The sequence below is a fragment of the Chiloscyllium punctatum genome, chromosome 29 (assembly GCF_047496795.1).
Source record: "Chiloscyllium punctatum isolate Juve2018m chromosome 29, sChiPun1.3, whole genome shotgun sequence".
Taxonomy (NCBI): Eukaryota; Metazoa; Chordata; class Chondrichthyes; order Orectolobiformes; family Hemiscylliidae; genus Chiloscyllium; species Chiloscyllium punctatum.
The window spans coordinates 60,743,436-60,763,558 of record NC_092767.1 but is presented as its reverse complement, the minus strand read 5'-3'; the positions used below and the strand labels follow the sequence as shown (position 1 = coordinate 60,763,558).

Sequence of the window (20,123 nt, the reverse complement as noted above, 5' to 3'; positions counted from 1 at the left end):
CCCAATTTGTTTGATCTCTGTTCATAGGATAGTTCAGCCTTCCTGGGACTAAATCTGATGAACCTTCATTGCACACCCTATATGGCAAAATATCTTTTCTGAGATAAAGAGACCATGACTGAATGCAGCAGTGTGGTGTAATTAGGCTCTTACATTACTATGCTCAAATTGTGTTGTGATTAAGGCCAAGATTTCATTAGCCTTCTTAATAGCTTGCTACACTTGCATGTTTGCCTTCAGTGACACATTGACAAGAACATTCAAAGACTTTTGCACATTTACAATTTCCAATTTCTCACCATTTAAGAATTACTATGCAATTCTGTTCTTCCTACTAAAATGGATAACCTCACATTTTTCTAAATATGCATTCCATATGCATGTTCTTGCCCAATTACTAAGCCTTCTGAAAACATTTTACACCTTCCTCTCAAGACACATTCCTCTTTAAATTTTGTTTTATTTCCAAATTTTGTATCAAATTTGGAAATAATACATTTGGTCCTCATGTCAAATCATTAATATATATTGTGTTGTACAAAAACAACATTTCACGAAAGAATGTAAACTCATGCTTAACATATATCTTCATAACTGATATTCAATGCAGTTAGATCAAAAATACAGTAACCAGTCGCTTAATGTTGAAACACACAGGAAGAAAGAAAAACTAATGACTTCAAAATGGCTACATACAATTTTCTGACAAAAGAATGATGCTGGAATATGATGCTGCAGCTTTTGCCTTTGAAAGAGAAGGAATCTTAGCTTGTGGTTTGGTCGCAAATGGAGAAGTGAAATTAGAGTCTCATACAATTCCCTCAATAGCAAACTAATTCTTACTACATTGGAAGTTTGGGAATAGAAAGCCGCTCCTTCAGGAACAAGGATTGTGTGGATGGTCTGTGAAAGGATACAAATATATTTCAGACTTTTTTGTACATGGTTTATAATAAGAGTGAGTAAAATTTTCCTCGAATGTTTTGCAGCCAATAGAGAGGTCCTTGCTGAAGCGAATTTTGATTTGTACAAGAACCTGCCGTTTCTGAATGAACAAAGAAAAGAAATAGTATTAGAGGAAATAGTTGTATTGGTGAATTGTTGCAAATATAATCTTTTCATTTCAACACAACAGTTGATGTAGTAAAATACCAAAGCACATCAGTGCTACATTGTAAAACAAAATTTGACATTGAGCCAGCATTGAAGATATTAGAACCAATATCCAAAGCTTTCTTTCAGAGATAGGCTTTTTGAAGTGTTTAAAAAGAGTAAAGAGAGAGGATAACTTGTGATCCTTTTAAAATTGGTAGTTGCGTCCCAATTCTGGGATTCCTGACCCCACTCACAGGGTTTTCTAATCTTTGGTACAGGCTGATTTAGGTAGTGAGTGTGCACCTGGAGCTCCCAACTTGGCCAGCTCCATTGTAGGGACAGGTGTGACTATTCCTATCCATTATTGTGGAGTTGGCGAAATTATTAAATAGTCCTAGTTCACTGCAAACAAAACAACCTTGAGTTGCACTATGTCACCTTCCTGGTTTTGAACAAAGTTCCACAACATTCATGTAAGCCTTCTGAACAGTCCATTTCTCCACCTGGTCCTTCCTTGATGGGCTGATCCACACTCGCTTTCTAATAGTGAAAATCCGTCCCTGTGTAATTACTTCTGAGGCAGCTGGGCCAAGTCAGGTAATTTCCTCCCACTTTATGGAGGCACGGTGGCTCAGTAGTTAGCACTGCTGCCTCACAGTGCCAGCGACCTGAATTCGATTCCAGTCTCAGGTGACTGTCTGTGTGGAGTTTGCACATTCTCCCCGTGTCTGCGTGGGTTTCTTCTGGGTGCTCCAGTTTCCTCCCACAGTCCAAAGATGTGCAGGTTAGGTGAATTGGCCATGCAAAATTGCCCATAGTGTTCATGGATGTGTAGGTTAGGTTTGTTAGTCAGGTGAAAATGTAGGTGAATGGGCCTGAGTGTGATACTCTTCAGAGGATCGGTGTGGATCTGTTGGGCCAAATGGCCTGTTTCCACACTAGGGATTCTATGATTCACTGCCTACCTTGAGGATGAAAATTCAGACTTTAGGGGAATTCTAGAGTTGAAACACTGGCATCTGAAGGCATGGCCGGCAATAATGGAATGATTAAAATCAGAGATGCTGAAGAGGCCTGAATTGGAAGAGCACAGATACCTTGGAAGGTTGTGGGACCTGGAAGACATTACAGTGATAGGGATGGATGAGGCCATGGAGAGATCTGCAAAAAAGGATGCGTTTTAAAATTAAGTATTGTGGGCCAGTAAATATGAACATTTTGGGTAAACTCAGGTTTAGGAAAGTTCGAAGGTTGGAGGCCATCCATAGGTACATTGGAGTAATGAAATCTGCTTTAAACCACTTACTCCTCACCTTAAACCTATGCCCTCTGGTCTTAGACAAATCTGCCATGGGGTCAAGATTTTCACAATCTACCCTTTTTATGCCTGTCATCATTTTGTACACCTTAGTATCCTCTACTCCAGGGAAAACAAATCCACGCTATTCATCCTGTCCTCATAACTGAGACTTTTCATCTCAGGCAACATTCTGGTGAATCTCCTCTGCATCCTCTCCAGTACAATGATGTCCTTCTGATAATTTGGTGACCAGAACTGCACATAGTAGACCTAACCAATATTTTATAAGTATTTTCAAAGAACTAGCACTGGTAAATCATGGAGAGGAGGGCTTAAGCACACTGTAGTGGTCCTTTACAGTGGATTTGCTCCTATATTCAATGCCTGGCTAATGAAGGTAAACATTCCCATATGCCTTCTTCTGCACCCTGTATATCTGTGCTGACACCCTCAGGGATCTATGTATTTGTACACCAAGGTCTTATTCTTCATCAAGACTCCCTAAGGGCCCACCATTCTCTGTGTACATCCTTCCCTTATTAGACCTCACAAAATACATCACCTGAGATGATTCTTCCTCTGATCTAATTAATATTCTTCTTCTTCCCACCTGGGAAAGCACCTAGTCTTCATTATGCACTTTGTACAAAGGTATGGCTGAGATCAGGAGTTTTTTGTGTGGCAATCCTTTATCTGGGGAAAAAAAAGCCACTAAACAATTGCTCTACCATTTAAAAAGTATCTTGTCAGGATATTTCCTTCACCAATTACGATCCTTTACAATCTTTCAAAGGATATCTGACAATGTTACCTCCCTAACATAATGAAACAAAAACTGCTGGAATTCTGAAATAATAAAATAAAATGCTGGAAAAATAAAACTGGTAAAACTTTTTTTTTTGCAACCATATATTTCAAAGGGCTTCACAGTTAATTAAATATGTTTTTGATGAGTAACTATCTTTGTAAGTGCGCAGCAAACATCCACAAACAACAATGTGATATTGACCAGATAATGCTTTTATAATTTTAATTGAGGGATACATTTTTGCCAGGACATCATTGAGAACTCCACAACCCTTCTTCAAAATAGTGCTCTGGGATGTTTTACATTCACCTAAACAGGCAGACCAAGATTTTGGTTTAATATCTCATTCAAAAAAATGAAACCGCTGATCCTGCTGTGCTCCTTAACTATTGCACTGGAACCTCAGCCTTGATGTTTTACTTAGAATCCCTACAGTGTGAAACAGGCATTCGGGCCAACGATCCACACCAACCCTCCAAAGAGCATCCTACCATTCCTTTCTCCTATCCTAACCTATATTTCCCATGGCCACTGTACCTAACCTACACATCCCTGAACACTATGAGTAATTTAGCATGGCCAATCCACCTAACTTGCACATCTTTTGGATTGTGGGAGGAGACCGGAGCACCCAGCGGAAACCCACACAGACATGGGGACATCGTGCAAACTCCACACAGACAACGGTTCAATTCCTGAAGTGGGACCTTAAGCAACATTTCAGAGGCAATATAATATCAACCAAACCACACAAACATGCAGCATGTTTAGCATAGTCCAGTTTTCTTTAAAATAAAATAAATGTTTGGGTTATTCAGACTGCACTCTGTGCTTTCATTTTGGCAGGCTACATGTGTTACTTGTAAGCTGTACAAATCCAATCTATCTGTAAGATTGCCTATTTCTACCTCTCTATTGCCTGACAACATCTGTGATTTAGCTCATCTGCTGCTAAAAATGTCATCCATTCCTTTGTTATCTCTGGATTTGATTATTCAAATTTATAAAACATTGGTTATAGGCCTGCTGTGTGCAGTTCTGGTCACCAAATTATCGGAAGGATCTCATTGTACTGGAGAGGATGCAGAGGAGATTTACCAGAATGTTGCCTGAGATGGAAAGTCTTAGTTATGAGGACAGGATGAATAGCATGGATTTGTTTTGCCTGGAGTAGAGGATACTGAGGGGGGGGCGGGATCTGATTGAGGTGTACAAAATGATGAGAGGCATAGAAAGGGTAGATCATGAAAATCTTGTCCTCCATGGCAGATGTGTCTAAGACCAGAGGGCATAGGTTTAAGGTGAGAAGTAAGTGGTTTAAAGCAGATCTGAGGAAATGTTATTTTCACCCAGAGGCTGGTAGAAATATAGAATGTACTTTCTGATAGAGTGGTGGAGGCATGTACTTTTGCAATTTTAAGAAACATCTGGGCAAGCAGTTAACGTATCAGGGTATAGTAGGCTGTGGACCACATGTAGGTAAATGTAATTAGTGTAAGCACCAGGGTCCCAGGTTCAATTCCAACCTCGGGTGACTGTATGGAGTTTGCACATTCTCCCAGTGTCTGCGTGGGTTTCCTCCGGGTGCTCCGGTTTCCTCCCAGAGTCCAAAGATGTGTAGGTCAGGTGAATTGGCCATGCTAAATTGCCCATAGTGTTAGGTGCATTAGTCAGAGGGAAACGTGGTTTGGGTGGGTAACTCTTCGGAGGGTCAGTGTGGACTTGTTGGGCCGAAGGGCCTGTTTTCATACTGTAGGGAATCTAATCTAATCAGGTATTTGTTGGTCAGCAAAGACATGGTGGGCCAAAGGGCTTGTTTCTATCCTGTATGGCTCTGTGACCCGTGCACACCTTTCATAATTATAAGAGAAAGTGAGGACTGCAGGTGCTGGAGATCAGAGCTGAAAATGTGTTGCTGGAAAAGCGCAGCAGGTCAGGTAGCATCCAAGGAACAGGAGAATCGACGTTTCGGGCATGAGCCCTTCTTCAGGAATGAGGAAAGTGTGTCCAGCAGGCTACGATAAAAGGTAGGGAGGAGGGACTTGGGGGAGGGGCGTGGGAATGCGATAGGTGGAAGGAGGTCAAGGTGAGGGTGATAGGTTGGAGTGGGGTGGGGGCGGAGAGGTAAGGAAGAAGATTGCAGGTTAGGAAGGTGGTGCTGAGTTCGAGGGATTTGACTGAGACAAAGTGGGGGGAGGGGAAATGAGGAAACTGGAGAAATCTGAGTTCATCCCTGGTGGTTGGAGGGTTCCTAGGTGGAAGATGAGGCGCTCTTCCTCCAACCGTCGTGTTGCCATGGTCTGGCAATGGAGGAGTCCAAGGACCTGCATGTCCTTGGTGGAGTGGGAGGGGGAGTTGAAGTGTTAGGCTACGGGGTGGTTGGGTTGGTTGGTCCGGGTGTCCCAGAGGTGTTCTCTGAAACGTTCCGCAAGTAGGCGGCCTGTCTCCCCAATATAGAGGAGGTCACATCAGGTGCAGCGGATGCAATAGATGATGTGTGTGGAGGTGCAGGTGAATTCGTGGCGGATATGGAAGTGTCCCTTGGGACCTTGGAGGGAGGTAAGGGGGGAGGTGTGGGCGCAAGTTTTGCATTTCTTGCGGTTGCAGGGGAAGGTGCCAGGAGTGGAGGTTGGGTTGGTGGGGGGTGTGGACCTGACGAGGGAGTCACGGAGGGAGTGGTCTTTTCGGAACGCTCATATAGGAGGGGAGGGAAATATGTCCCTGGTGGTGGGGTCCGTTTGGAGGTGGCGGAAATGACGGCAGATGATACGTTGGACATGGAGGTTGGTGGGGTGGTAGGTGAGGACCAGTGGGGTTCTGTCCTGGTGGCGGTTGGAGGGACGGGGCTCAAGGGCGGAAGAGTGGGAAGCAGAAGAGATGCGGTGGAGGGCATCGTCGACCACGTCTGGGGGGATATTGTGGTCCTTGAAGAAGGAGGCCATCTGGGTTGTACGGTATTGGAACTGGTCCTCCTGGGAGCAGATGCGGCGGAGACGAAGGAATTGGGAATATGGGATGGCATTTTTGCAGGGGGCAGGGTGGGAGGAGGTGTAGTCTAGGTAGCTGTGGGAGTCGGTTGGTTTATAATAAATGTCCGTGTCGATTCGGTCACCCGAGATGGAAATGGAATGGTCTAGGAAAGGGAGGGTTGAGTCTGAGACGGTCCAGGTGAATTTGAGGTTGGAGTGGAAAGTGTTGGTAAAGTGGATGAACTGTTCAACCTCCTCGTGGGAGCACGAGGCAGCGCTGATACAGTCATCAATGTAGCGGAGGAAAAGGTGGGGGGTGGGGCCAGTGTAGCTGCGGAAGATGGACTGTTCCACATATCCTACGAAGAGGCAGGCATAGGCCCATGCGGGTGCCTATGGCTACTCCTTTGGTTTGGAGGAAGTGGGAGGATTGGAAAGAGAAGTTGTTCTGGGTGAGGACCAGTTCAGTCAGTCGAAGGAGGGTGTCGGTGGAAGGGTACTGGTTGGTACGGGGAGAAAGGAAGAAGCGGAGGGCTTTGAGTCCTTCGTGATGGGGGATGGAGGTGTACAGGGACTGGATGTCCATGGTGAAGATAAGGTGTTGGGGACCGGGGAAGCGAAAATCATGGAGGAGGTGGAGGGCGTGGGTGGTGTCCCGAACGTAGGTTCCCCACCTATGTTCGGGACACCACCCCCGCCCTCCACCTCCTCCATGATATCGGCGCTGCCTCGTGCTCCCATGAGGAGGTTGAACAGTTCATCCACTTTACCAACACCTTCCACCCAGACCTCAAATTCACCTGGACCGTCTCAGACTCCTCCCTCCCCTTCCTAGACCTTTCCATTTCCATCTCTGGCGACTGAATCAACATGGACATTTATTATAAACCGACCAACTCCCACAGCTACCTAGACTACACCTCCTCCCACCCTGCCCCCTGTAAAAACGCCATCCCATTTTCCCAATTCCTTCGTCTCCGCCGCATCTGCTCCCAGGAGGACCAGTTCCAAAATTGTACCACCCAGATGGCCTCCTTCTTCAAGGACCGCAATTTCCCCCCAGACGTAGTCGACGATGCCCTCCACCGCATCTCTTCCACTTCACGCTCCTCTGCCCTTGAGCCCCGCCCCTCCTTCCGCCACCCGGACAGAACCCCACTGGTCCTCACCTACCACCCCACCAAACTCCATGTCCAACGTATCATCCGCCGTCATTTCCGCCACCTCCAAACGGACCCCACCACTAGGGACATATTTCCCTTCCCTCCCCTATCAGCGTTCCGAAAAGACCTCTCCCTCCGTGACTCCCTTGTCAGATCCACACTCCCCACCAACCCAACCTCCACTCCTGGCACCTTCCCCTGCAACCGCAAGAAATGCAAAACTTGTGCCCACACCTCCCCCCTTACCTCCCTCCAAGGCCCCAAGGGACACTTCCATATCCGCCACGAATTCACCTGCACCTCCACACACATCATCTATTGCATCCGCTGCACCCGATGTGGCCTCCTCTATATTGGGGAGACAGGCCGCCTACTTGCAGAACGTTTCAGAGAACACCTCTGGGACACCCGGACCAACCAACCCAACCACCCCGTAGCCCAACACTTCAACTCCCCCTCCCACTCCACCAAGGACATGCAGGTCCTTGGACTCCTCCATTGCCAGACCATGGCAACACGACAGTTGGAGGAAGAGCGACTCATCTTCCGCCTGGGAACCCTCCAACCACAAGGGATGAACTCCGATTTCTCCAGTTTCCTCATTTCCCGTCCCCCCACCTTGTCTCAGTCCAATCCCTCGAAGTCAGCACCGCCTTCCTAACCTGCAATCTTCTCCCTGACCTGTCCATCCCCACCCCCACTCCGGCCTATCACCCTCACCTTAACCTCCTTCCACCTATCGCATTCCCAACGCCCCTCCCCCAAGTCCCTCCTCCCTACCTTTTATCTTAGCCTGCTGGACACACTTTCCTCATTCCTGAAGAAGGGCTGATGCCCGAAACGTCGATTCTCCTGCTCCTTGGATGCTGCCTGACCTGCTGCGCTTTTCCAGCAATACATTTTCAGCTTCATTATTACAGCCCAGCACTGATCAACATTTGAGATTTAAAATGGCATTCAGGCACAGAAACATTTCATCTTGGTCAATTTCATGTTTGCAAAGTATGTATGATCAGTGTTAGAAGTGTGTACATATGGTCTGATGAATGTATGTCTTAGCAATTTATTATTTGGAATCCCTAGCTTTTTCTGTAGCGAGGCAAACAAAATAAAATTACGATGAGCTTTACCATACCAGAAAATTGCAGTGCCCAAATATATCACTCTGTTTGAGGAAGGTGACAGTTTGACCTTTCAGTGACCTTAAAGATTGAGGCAGCATACATGCCAAGCAGCATAGTAGCTGCAAGACTATGTATTGAACTGAAAGCTTGGAGTCCTGAGTTTGAATCCCAGAGTATAAATCTTTCCTGGATGGCAATGCAAAACAGGTAACGATGAAAGGCAATCTGTTTTACGTCCAGTCGAGCTTCTTTTCCATTTTATGCTTCTGCTCATGAAAAATTGATAATATCCTAGACATTAATATTCTCAGTGAAGATTCCTCTTTATTGTAGCATGTGTTATTGTTGGGTCTATTACTATTTTTTGTGAGAGGATGGAAAATATCATTGAAAAGTCTCCAAAACACCTGTTTGTGTATTTCTCAGATGTTTGATTAAAGAATGGCATTTATTTACACCTCACTTGGTTGGTATTAAGCTGAACAAACCTATATCATCCTGATTTGGGTAACATTAGAGCACAAGGAGAGGGTGAGGTATTTAGGAAGGAATAAACAGGAAATCTAATGCTATTGCAATAGATTGACAGAGATATTTCATTCTTTAGATGTCTCCAGCCATTGCTAATTATCTGGTTTTGAACTCTGCAAATATTAATATGTAAAGGACCACCACAGTGTATTTAAGCCCTCCTCTCCATAATTTACCAGTGCTAGTTCTTTAAAAATACTTGCTTTTGTTTCCCCTGACAACTGAAGAAAATGTGAATGGGGAGGTAGATAAGGAGAAGGAACACATTCTTAATATTCTTTACAACAATGTGAACAAATTGCTTAAACTGTGACAGAAGTAGATTGCAGTTTGAAAAGATCTAGATGTTGTCATTTGCATTTGTTTATATCTCAATTTTAAATTTATTAATCTAGATAACTGATTCAGAATCAAAACCCAATATAGTGTTTTAATCATACCATCATTCAGCATGGTTTCGAGAAAAAAATGTAGCCCACATAAATAACTGAGATTATGTGAGTGCTACAGGGCGCTGACAGGGCAGAAAAAAACTGCAAAGTTGTTTACCCTGTTTCAGAAGGACTCAAGAATGATAAAAGAATTGCAAAGGAACTATTGCAAGAGGAAAAATCTCATTAAATTCTCTAAAATTACATCACACTTTCTGCCAACAAGTTGAGAAATACTTGTCTTGTCACAAGTTTATTTGTCTATGACACAGTCAAATGACTAAGAAGACACTTCGAGAGAACTAAACAAAAAGGAGGAATCTTTTAGGGGTCTGAGCATGGTGGGACTATGGCAAATTTTGTGGCAGAATTGGACAATAAATCTGGTGCGGCCATCTCTATGTTGAGAGCATCTCACTCCCCTTTTTAATGCTTTCTTGCTAAACATTGGGAAGTTGCTGTTTAGGGAGAATATTGCCTGTTAAAAATCTTATTCATAGTTCAACTCATCTGATTAATATTCAGCTTTCTATCCTACTAAAAGTACCAAACAAACTAATTTTTGGGAGATTTTGACATGGAAATCAGAGCGGCAAATCTCTGCTGCAAAGAGCCTCATGCTGCTCAAAACCGAACTTTGTCTCAGGGCACAATTCAAAGGCTCCAGCCACAGACACCCCTGATCCATAGATGTTGGCATTCAGCATTTGCAACTCTCATGACCTCTGATCCACTTGCAGGATGCTCAGACTTGCATTGAAAGGCTCACCAGCAACTAGCATTTTAAGGTTACAATAAGGGGACTGTGCATGCAGACATTGGTACCCAACCCATGCGGTGGACTAGACTGCAGTTTAGAGCTTGCTGTCATAGCATTCATTCATTTAGTGCCTACCTGCAAGTTCGCAGTGCCCATGTCTTACCTTGTCTTGTCCAGTCACAGAACCAGGGCATCTTGCACTGCTGGTCAGCAGGCTTCAGTGAAGAGACAGGCATGTATGTAGTGCTCTATGCCAATCTCACACCTGCACCAAGTTCATGTGGCAAACGTACCACACGTGCAGCAAGCAAGCAGCCATATCTCAAGGTTTTAGGGCAACAGTCCTCTCTGAAGTCCTTAGAGGTATCCCACAATTAAGGGTTCACAGCACAGTTAGGTCAAGGGCAGTCTTCCATACCAGTCCAGGGGATTGGCTATGGTTGGTCATCAGGTCATGGTGATCTTGATCAGGGGGGGCTGTGCCTCTTCAGTCAGAGAGTAGGTCACCATCAGTCCATTTGGTTCATCCACAGAAATGGAGAGAAACATTGGGAGAAATCATCAGGTGCTGCTACAGCGAGAGGAAGATTTGGGAACCTATTTCTATTCTTTGGGATTGCGAGCTGCAAGCTGGGGGGTGTCAGGATGACAGTTGTGAAGAGTGGGGGCTAACAGTATTGTTGTAGAGGGAATATGGTAAAGCATGGATGGGAAGAGGTTCATGTGGGAGGGGAGAGTTTGTCCATGGTCAGGAGTACCCTGGCTTCAAGGGTTGACAGTGTATGACCAAATTTGGGGTGGTCACTACATATGCCAAGAGGGGGAGGTGTTTGAGGGAATGAGCAGCAATGCAGAGGCTATGCAATGGCCATGCAGTTGTGTGGGAAGTTGGGAGGGAATGAAAGTGTGTGAGGGAAGAAGTTGCAGACAATAATGAGAGTGGCAGAGCATGAATCTAAGTGGGGGAGGGTGAGTGCTATAGCAGAGATAGCGTGAGTGAAGTAGAAGAGAAATGAGTGAGGCACTTACCCTGGTAGAGCAGGGAAAGTGATGTTCTTGCAACATGACTGGTCATTCCTTCACACTGTTGAGATGGCATTGACATGGGTCGTGCCCTCAGACCAGGCTGCCGGGGTCTACCGACACTGCCTTTCCTGCCAGAAGGGTACCCCTCATTTGATTCACCCCTAAACAAGGACAGCTAGGTCCCAGTTGGAGATGTCAAAGAATCATGGTGCCATCTTCCCCTTCTCTAATGTGTTCAAAAATTTCCTTGACAGAGCAGGACAATTTTGGATTGTCAGTGCTTGGCAGAGGTGCTGGCACCAGGGATGTTTATTGTTTGGAAGATATGGAAGTCCAAAAATGTGCAGGTTAGGTAATTGGCCATGCTAAAATTGCCCGTAGTGTTAGGTGTAGGGAAATGGGTTTGGGTGGGTTGCTCTTCGGAGAGTCGATGTGGACTTGTTGGGCCAAAGGGCCTGTTTCCTCATTGTAAGTAATCTAATCTAATATCTGGTCAGTGGTGAGTTGTTTTGGGAATGGTGCATGGTAACATGGGACTAAGGTAAAATGGAATGACAGAGACACCATGTGGACAAGATGGGTAATTAATGAGATGAGTTTGACAAGTTCTGGCGAGAAATCAACACAAGGCCTCACAGTGAGAGCCCCTCCAGATATTCGCACTTTGTCAAAAATGGAAAGATCCAGCCCCAAAATTTTACCACTATTGCAATAGAATTATCTGTTGCAAATCAATAATAGCAAAATAGTTGAATATTTTGTGTTTTGGAAATGTTTCTTACTTTCTAAAATCAATAACTAATGCAATCAAATTGAGCTATTAATCAACACCTTACCTTGTCCTTGCAACATTGGAGATTTACATAAGGACCCAAATAAGATAATGCAGTGTGGAATCTTCCATACTATGAGTTGGGAAAAAGACAAATTCAGGTTGATAAAACAGAGTGAATCATCAAACAGAAGGAGAAAGGAATGAAAAAGATAAGGTGCCATTGAATATGTGAAAAGAGCTGGAGGGCCAGAATGAGATAAAGAGATGACAGAATTTAGGAATTCACTGTATACTATTTGACCCAACCGGCCTAGTAGGTGTCAGAACTAACTCCTGCAAACTAGGATGACAATGCTTTTGACTTCAACAAAGGTATTTTTGAAATTTTCTAATATATAGAGAAAGTACAGAAAGGACCATTGCCTCATGAGCACAGACAATTTCCTTCCACTCTTGTGGTTTGGTCCTGAGACAACTAAGTAATTCTGTGCTGGATCCATACATCCTAACCTAGGTAGGGCAATGATATCTGAGGAGGTTTTGGCATGTGCTTACTATCTTTTGCACTTGACCTCCAGGTGAGCCTGTTGGAGATGCTCAAAGTTGTTGGCATCTTTGCGATGCTTTACTCCATTATGAGCAGTCTTTGATTGAGATGCCCATACGATGGTGGGGATATTGCAATTTTTCAGGGAGACCTTATGAAGGTCCTTAAAGCATTTTCTTTGCTTTCCTGATAACCACTTGCCATGATGAAGCTTGGAGTAGAGAGCTTATTTTGGAAGTAACTGGTTATGGGAAGGATAAATGCATATTAAAATACATTTATAAATTAGAAGTGTCACATTAAATTCTAAATGAAATGTACTTAATATTTTCAGTATTAATCACATACAGCAGTTTGACACCTGCATGTGATATCTTTGGCAACTGGTATTACTAAATATTTTTCTCCTGGGAGTAAGTCATGCCTGATGAATTTGATTGAATTTTTCAAGGAGGTGAACTATGATGATGACAGGAGGTAGTTGATGTAGTTTATATAGATTTCAGCAAGGCCTTTGACAAAGTACCACACAGGAAACTGGTAAAGAACATAAAAGCTCATGGGATTCAAGGAAATGGCGAGTTGGACCCAAAATTGGCTTCGAGGCAGGAGACAGACCTTTATGGTAGAAGGGTGTTTGTGTGACTGAAGGCCACTGTCTAGTAGCATACTACAGGGATCAGCACCAAATCTTTTAATGTTGGTGATGTTCATAAATAATGTAGATGAGTAAGTATGGGGGATGAATAAGTAAGTTTGCGGATGACAAAAATTGGTGAGGTGCTTGAGTTACAGGAAGATATAGGTGAATCGGTCAGATGGACAGATCAGTGGCAGGTTGAATTTAACTCTGATAAATGTGAGGACTTTGGAAGAAGTAACAAGACAAGGGAAAATTCAATGAATGGCAGGACGCTGGGAGGCATAGAGGAACAGAGGATCTTGGGGTGCTTCTCCACAGATGACTGAAGGTAGCGGGACAGTTTAATAGTTCAGTAGTTAAGAGTAATATGGGACACTTGACTTTATCAGTTGAGGCATAAATTGTAAGAGCAGGGAAATTGTATTGGAGCTTTACAAAATTTTGGTTAGACCACAGATGGAGTACTGTGTACAGTTCTGATCACCACACTAGCGGGAAGAATATGATTCTACTGAAGTGAATGTAGAGGATGTTGCTCTGTACCACCAAAAATACAGAATAGAATGGAACATTTCAGCTTTGAAGAGAGGCTGGATAAACTTGAGTTGCTTTCTTTGGAGAAGAGAAGTTTAAGGAGGAATTAATAGAGGTGTATAAGGTTATGAGGTGCATGGACAAGGTGGATAGAAAGCAGCTGTTCCTCTTCGTCAAAGTGTCAAGAAAAAAGGGGCATACCTTTAAAGTGACAGACGGGAGGATTAGAAGGGTTTTGAGTGACAGTGGTCTCGAATACACTGCCTGGGATGGTAGTTGAGTTGGGTAACTTCACAACCTTTCAAAAGGACTTGGATAACATTTGAAGTGTCATAATATTCAATAGTCACAACAGTGTGGGAAAGTGGGACTGATGTAGGTTAAGGTGTATTTTTGGTGGTACGGATCTGATGGACCAAAGGCTCTCTACTGTACTACATGGTTCTAAAAATCAATGAAAGAGAATATTATTTCAGTTATATTTGCTTGGCACTTTTTATCCCATCCCTGTTGTCTAGTAGCCTTTGTCCTTTTTCTGGTTGCATTTGTGCAAGATAAGTTGCAAATGTTGTTATTGGCCAAAGTCCAGTTTGATGAGCATTTGACAAGTAGCTGTTTGACAGACAGAAGTCAGCTATGGAGCCGATTTTAACCCTAATCAACAGGTTACCTTCCTAAAAGCTGATTATTTATAAAGGTCACCCACCAAAAGTTGATGTGGTCTTTTATTTACAAATACATATTGTGTTCCAGTAATATTATTAGCATTTGATGATAATTTCAGAGTGGGCAGCCACTGTAAGTTATTTTTCTGTATTCATTGACGGATAGATATCATTGGTAAGGCCAGCGTTTCTTGCCTGCCCTTGATGTGCGTAGCATGCTAAGCGATGACAAAGATGGGGAGGAAAGAAAGGTTGTGGAGAGCAGGCAGGAAAGTAGAGTTGAGACCAAGATGCAATCAGACATACTATTATTGGTTTGAATGATAGAATCACAGAATAGTGCAGCACAAAGGAAGCATTATATTGATTATATTGAATGGTGGAGCAGGCTCGAGGGGCTGAATTGCCTACTCCTACTTCTTATGTTTTATTTCAGAGGGCAGTTAAGAGTGAACCACATTGCTGTGTGTATGAACTCATATGTAGGCCAGTCCTGGTAAGGATGGCAGATTTCCTTCCCTAAAAGGCATTAGTGAACCAAATGGTTTTCATGACAATAACAATGATTTCATGGCCACTATTATTGAGATGAGTTCTTAATTATGGATTTATTAATTGAATTTGAATTCCACCAGATCCTTATGGAATTTGAACCCACATCCCCAGAACATTAACCTGGGCATCCAGTGATGTTACCATTATTGCAAGGATAGGGGAAAAAGTGGGGTATTTTTCTGACCCTGTGCCAAAATGCTTCCTTTGTGCTGCAGTATTCTGTGATTCTATCATTTAAAGCAGTAATATATCACAAATCTGAGGGTTGCTGAAATGAAAAATATGTGCTTTATCAAAGATTTTCAATTTACACTCAGTATGATAATTTTCAATAGTACCTATTCAAGGGTAAAAAACAAAATTTATGTTGCATGAGAGAAGACTGCAGATTGATTGGCAAGTAGGCTGTGATTGGCATAAGTGTTGCCATGGAGAATACTTATGCTGGTGTCAAGTCAAAACGATATTCTGCCTATTGCACAAGTAAGTAATAGGGTATATCAATTCCAGTGTTGTATAATGCCAAGTATGTAGGTCTTCAACATTCAATCCAATTCTGCCATTGGACAACATTTGCTGGATAACCCTGAATGTGCAAAGAATTACATTGAAAGCAAATTTAGGATTGTCACTTGGGCACACAGTTGGCACACTGCACTTACTAAAGTGCATTCATACAAATGAATGTGCAGGGCCCTGTTCTTTGTAGAAGGAAAAGATTTGAACACTGTGCCTGTTTCTGCTCAACAACGTTTGAACAGCCATTTGCTGGCTCATTTCTCAGACAATGCCCTGACCAACCTGCCTTGTAACCTGGCAATTAACTGTCAATCATCATCAATTGGTGCAATCTTAATATAAATGCCTCCAGCAATCATAGTCTCCTTGTCAAACAATCAGTACTCTCCTCTCATGAAATATAAATATTAGTTTTCCCTTCAATTTGGCATTGTATGCATTGTCCTGATGAATTTAAAATAAAAGACCTCAATGAAATGTGTCTTTTTAAAGCAACAGTGAAATTTTGTGCTACCAGTAAATAATTTGTATAATAAGTTCATAAATTACAATATGTGGATAGTTTGTGAGATGCTGCATCTAGCAGAGATTTTTGCTACCAGTGAATACAGATTAAACCTTGGTTTTATGGAGTTGTAGCTCTACTTCTACTTCTGCCTTCACCACTGATAATACTGCTGGGTGCACAGCCTTGCAATATTCGTACTAAATAGTATAAATAGTATTAACACTACTTTATATGGTCATAGCAATTCAAGGATTGAAGAAATCTGTAACACAGGTTTGTCTATTGTACAGCGCATCACAGTTTTGGCCGAATGAATTTACTTGTCAGGTCAATGCACGAATACAGAAAATATTCTTACACAGAAAATATGTAAAAGCAACAAAGTTTAGCTGATATGCCTTTGCAATAGATATCAGATTTCACTGGAAGGAGAGTTGGTAACTTAGAAGGATGTATTCAAGATAATTGGATCGAAATACGGGGAATAAATTAAGTTTAAAAAAATTCTGCACTGAGTTCTGATAATCTGAAAGAGTGGTGAAAGCAGATACACTGGTAAATTCTGAAAGGGAATCGGAAATTGAGAAATCTGGAGAGTTTTGGGGAAAGAATAACGTAGTTGAATTCATTGTTTAACAATTTTAATACATTGTATCGATCAGTGCACCAAATCATCTCCTGCGCTGCATCTTCCAAATCAAAATAGTAATGTTCTTGTTAGTCAATTGTTACAACAAGGTGAGGAAGAGGAATCGGCTCCCCTCTCTTTAACCTCCTCTCAGTTAGTTGCTACAGTTCTTAAAAAAAAATCTTTTTTGTATGTAGCTATCAAACTTCAATTAAATAGTTTGCTAGAAAATGCAGGAACCAATTGCCCAGATAAATGAAATAGAGGAGTTCATTATCTACAAACCCTGAGAAAAGATGATAAAAATGCAACATCATACACACACAAACATGGGTAATACATTTTTAAAGTGCTATTTACAGCTTTTAAGGTTTTGCAATTTAAAAGTTCTTAGAATTTTTGAGGTGCTAGATTTTAAAACCAAGGCCACAGTTAATTAATCATTGACTCCTATTTGCAGCAATAACAGAAACTGCAGATCTTTGAGTCTTTAGTGAATGGGTTGTTTTCCCATGATGCTTCTTCATGGCGTGTTATTTTCCAAGATGATGAGGGAAGCAGGCAGGGGAAGACAGAGAGATAGCGTTCTAGCTCTTGTTGTCACAAATTCATTTTTTATTTCCCTCTGCACTGCAACTCAAATGCTATTGAAATATAATTTAGTGTGTATTCCTGAGGCTAACTCCAATGTCTTTCCAAGCTGGTTAACTGGCAAGCAAACCTTTCATCTCCCAATATGTGAAATTATCATACAGTATGAATTAAAAAGATGCAAAATTCTTGAGGATAAATCAACGACCTTGTTTCAGCATGTTTAGATAAAATTAATCATTTTAATGCAGAATGCTTTGCTAATTTCACATGGCTTTCATGAAGCTCTCTTCAATCTGTGGCCAGGTAATTACTAAACTTATGTTCTTCCTTTTTATAACAATGTTTTTGTTCATGAAAGATGGTGGGAATAATGATTATAGAGGCATGAGCACAGAAACAGGCCCTTCAGCCCAACTTGTCTATGCTGACCATGATTTACAAGGATGTTACTGAGACTGGAAGGCCCAAACCACTGGGAGAGGCTTGATAGGCTGGGAAACCTTTCCTGAGCACAGGAAACCCACAAAATCATGAGGGGCAGATAAGGTGAGTAGCCAAGGACCCCTCCAAGGGTAGAGAGTCAAAAGCTAGAGGGCACAGATTCAATGCAAGAGGGGAAAGTTTCGAAAGAGAGGAATCAGCCCGCAAACAGAGGGCAGTGCACACATGGAACGAGCTGCCAGAGAAAGTGGCAGAGGCACTTGTTTTAAATTACAACATTTAAAAGGTATCCAGACAGATACATGGACAAGAAAAGTCTGGAGGGACATGGGCCAAACACAGGTTAATGATACCAGTTTAGTCTAGGAAACCTTGATTTAACATTTCTAGTTTCACAAGGATATAAGTTCCTACATCCTTATCATATCCAATCAAATTTTCTTTCTTAATGGGTTAAAAAGAACATTAAATAGCAGACAAAGGGATATTAATACGGGGTAACCATTGACCGGAAACTGAATTGGGTCAGATACTTAAACACTGTGATTAAAGAGCAGTCAGAGGCTAGGAATCCTGCGGAGAATAACTGACCACCTGACTTCCTAAAGCCTGTCCAACATTAACAAATTAGGAATGTGATTGAATACTCCCTACTCGCCTGGGTGAGTGCAGTTTTAACAATATTCAACAAATGCATGTGAGTATACAAGGTGGTTGTTTACCTGAAACAACACCCTTCAATCTGTCACCCCTATTAACTACAAGGATAAACTGTATGGGAACATTTCCATTGGAAAGTTCCTCTCTCAGCCACATACCATCTGACTTAACACTGTATGTCTAGTCCATCGCGGACATCAGTCAAAATAAAGCAGTACAGCATAGAAAAAGACCCTTTGATCCAATTTATCCATGCTGATCAGGTTTCCCACACTAAACTAGTTCCATTTGCCTGCAGCTGGCCCACATCCCTCCAAACCCCTCCCACTCAAATGATAGAAATTAGAATTCAAATGGTCCATATTTACTGTTATCGTAACACAATGAATTGTAATATAATATTCAAATCTCTATAAATATTTTCGTCATGGATATTAAATCTTACCGTGTAACCGTTATGACATGAGGGTTTGATGCCAGCAGCAGAAAAGTATCTGAAAAAAAGAGTTAGGAATCTAAGTTGATACTTTTTAAATTAAAATGGGACTGACAATTAGATATAGTTAGTCTTGCTATACCTGGACAGAAGTGAACTCTATTATTAGGCAATCTGTTCCACTGCACTCGTTTTGTGCATGGCATTGATAGTGAGAATAGTGATTGTATGTTGATTGAAACCTTGCACCAATAAGCACAATATAGGCTTAAACTTTTAGTAAGTGTTTCCTAATGCATAACTTTTAAAATATGGAGAACAAATTGTGTGGTTAGCAAAACATGTAAATTTAAGTTTGATCATTAAAATTATTGAATATAAAAGCAAGGAGGCTATTTTGAACATTTATAAAGCTATGCTCAGACCACAAACTGGAGTTTTGAATCCAGTTCTGATCATCACACTTAAGGAAGGAAACAAGTATCCTTAAGAGGAGATTCATGAGATTGGTTCCAGAAATGAGGGCTTGTTAGCTTTGAAGCATAGGAGCTCAAGGAGAGATTTGATAGAGGTGTACCAGATTGTGACAGGTTTAAATAAGGCAGGCAAAGAAAAGCTCTTCTCATAAGCTGGTGATGCAAACACGAGGGGACAGGGATTCAAAGTTTTGGGCAAGAGATATGGGAATAAGAAAGAACTGTTTTTATTCAGCGAGTGATTATGACTTGGAACTCACTAACTATTGCAGTAGTTATGGGAGACATGGGAGCAGAAATAACCATTGAAGAGGAAACATGTAAGTTTTGTTTCCAAAGAGCCTGTAGCTTACCTTTTCATGCTACTTTGAATACCTGGACCACCCTCTCAGCTAGATTGATTGAGAATGGATGGTAGGTGCTGTGTAGATATGGGTGTCTAGATTAGAGTGGTGCTGGAAAAGCATAGCAGGTCAGGCAGCATCCGAGGAGCAGGAAAATTGATGTTTAGGGCAAAAGCCCTTCATCAGGATATGCCTTATTCCATTTGTCTTTGTAATGGTCTGAAACTCGCTGCTGCTAAATGGGGATCCATTGTTTGTGACAAGGATCTCGCTGTACTATCCACACAAAATGCCTGGCTGATTTTTTTCTATGGTAAGTTATAAATGGTAATAGAAGCCTTTAGGTGAACGTCAATCCAATTTGAATGAATTGATAAGCATTAAGAATGGAGAGCCCGTAAATGGCTCTGCAAAATTGCTTGCACTTGCAACCAGAGTCTCCCCAGCCATTCCCATGTATGCATGGAACTTCTGGTTTTCCTAGCAAGTTTTGCACCATTTGACCAGGTTTCTTTTTTTGTGTCTATGCCAGGCCACCAAACATAGCTCCTTGCAAACATTTTCAATTTAGAAATTCCTGGGTGGTCATTG

At 42.2% G+C, this 20,123-nt stretch overlaps 1 protein-coding gene across 2 annotated transcripts in view; it reads right to left on the bottom strand.

Moving 5' to 3' along the window:
- Positions 1–770: 770 nt before the first annotated feature.
- The window catches only part of rnaset2l (ribonuclease T2, like), a 59,462-nt gene continuing 40,109 nt past the window's right edge, over positions 771–20,123 (bottom strand). Inside the window, exons 8-10 of one of the 2 annotated variants that reach the window (XM_072549204.1) lie at positions 18,722–18,770; positions 12,044–12,112; positions 771–1,045 (exon numbers count right to left, since the gene is read on the bottom strand). In XM_072549204.1, coding sequence (XP_072405305.1) covers positions 878–1,045; positions 12,044–12,112; positions 18,722–18,770 — 286 coding nt within the window. In that variant the 3' untranslated portion in view covers positions 771–877. The remainder of the gene's footprint in view (positions 1,046–12,043; positions 12,113–18,721; positions 18,771–20,123) is intronic. The other variant, XM_072549205.1, reaches the window with a different exon arrangement.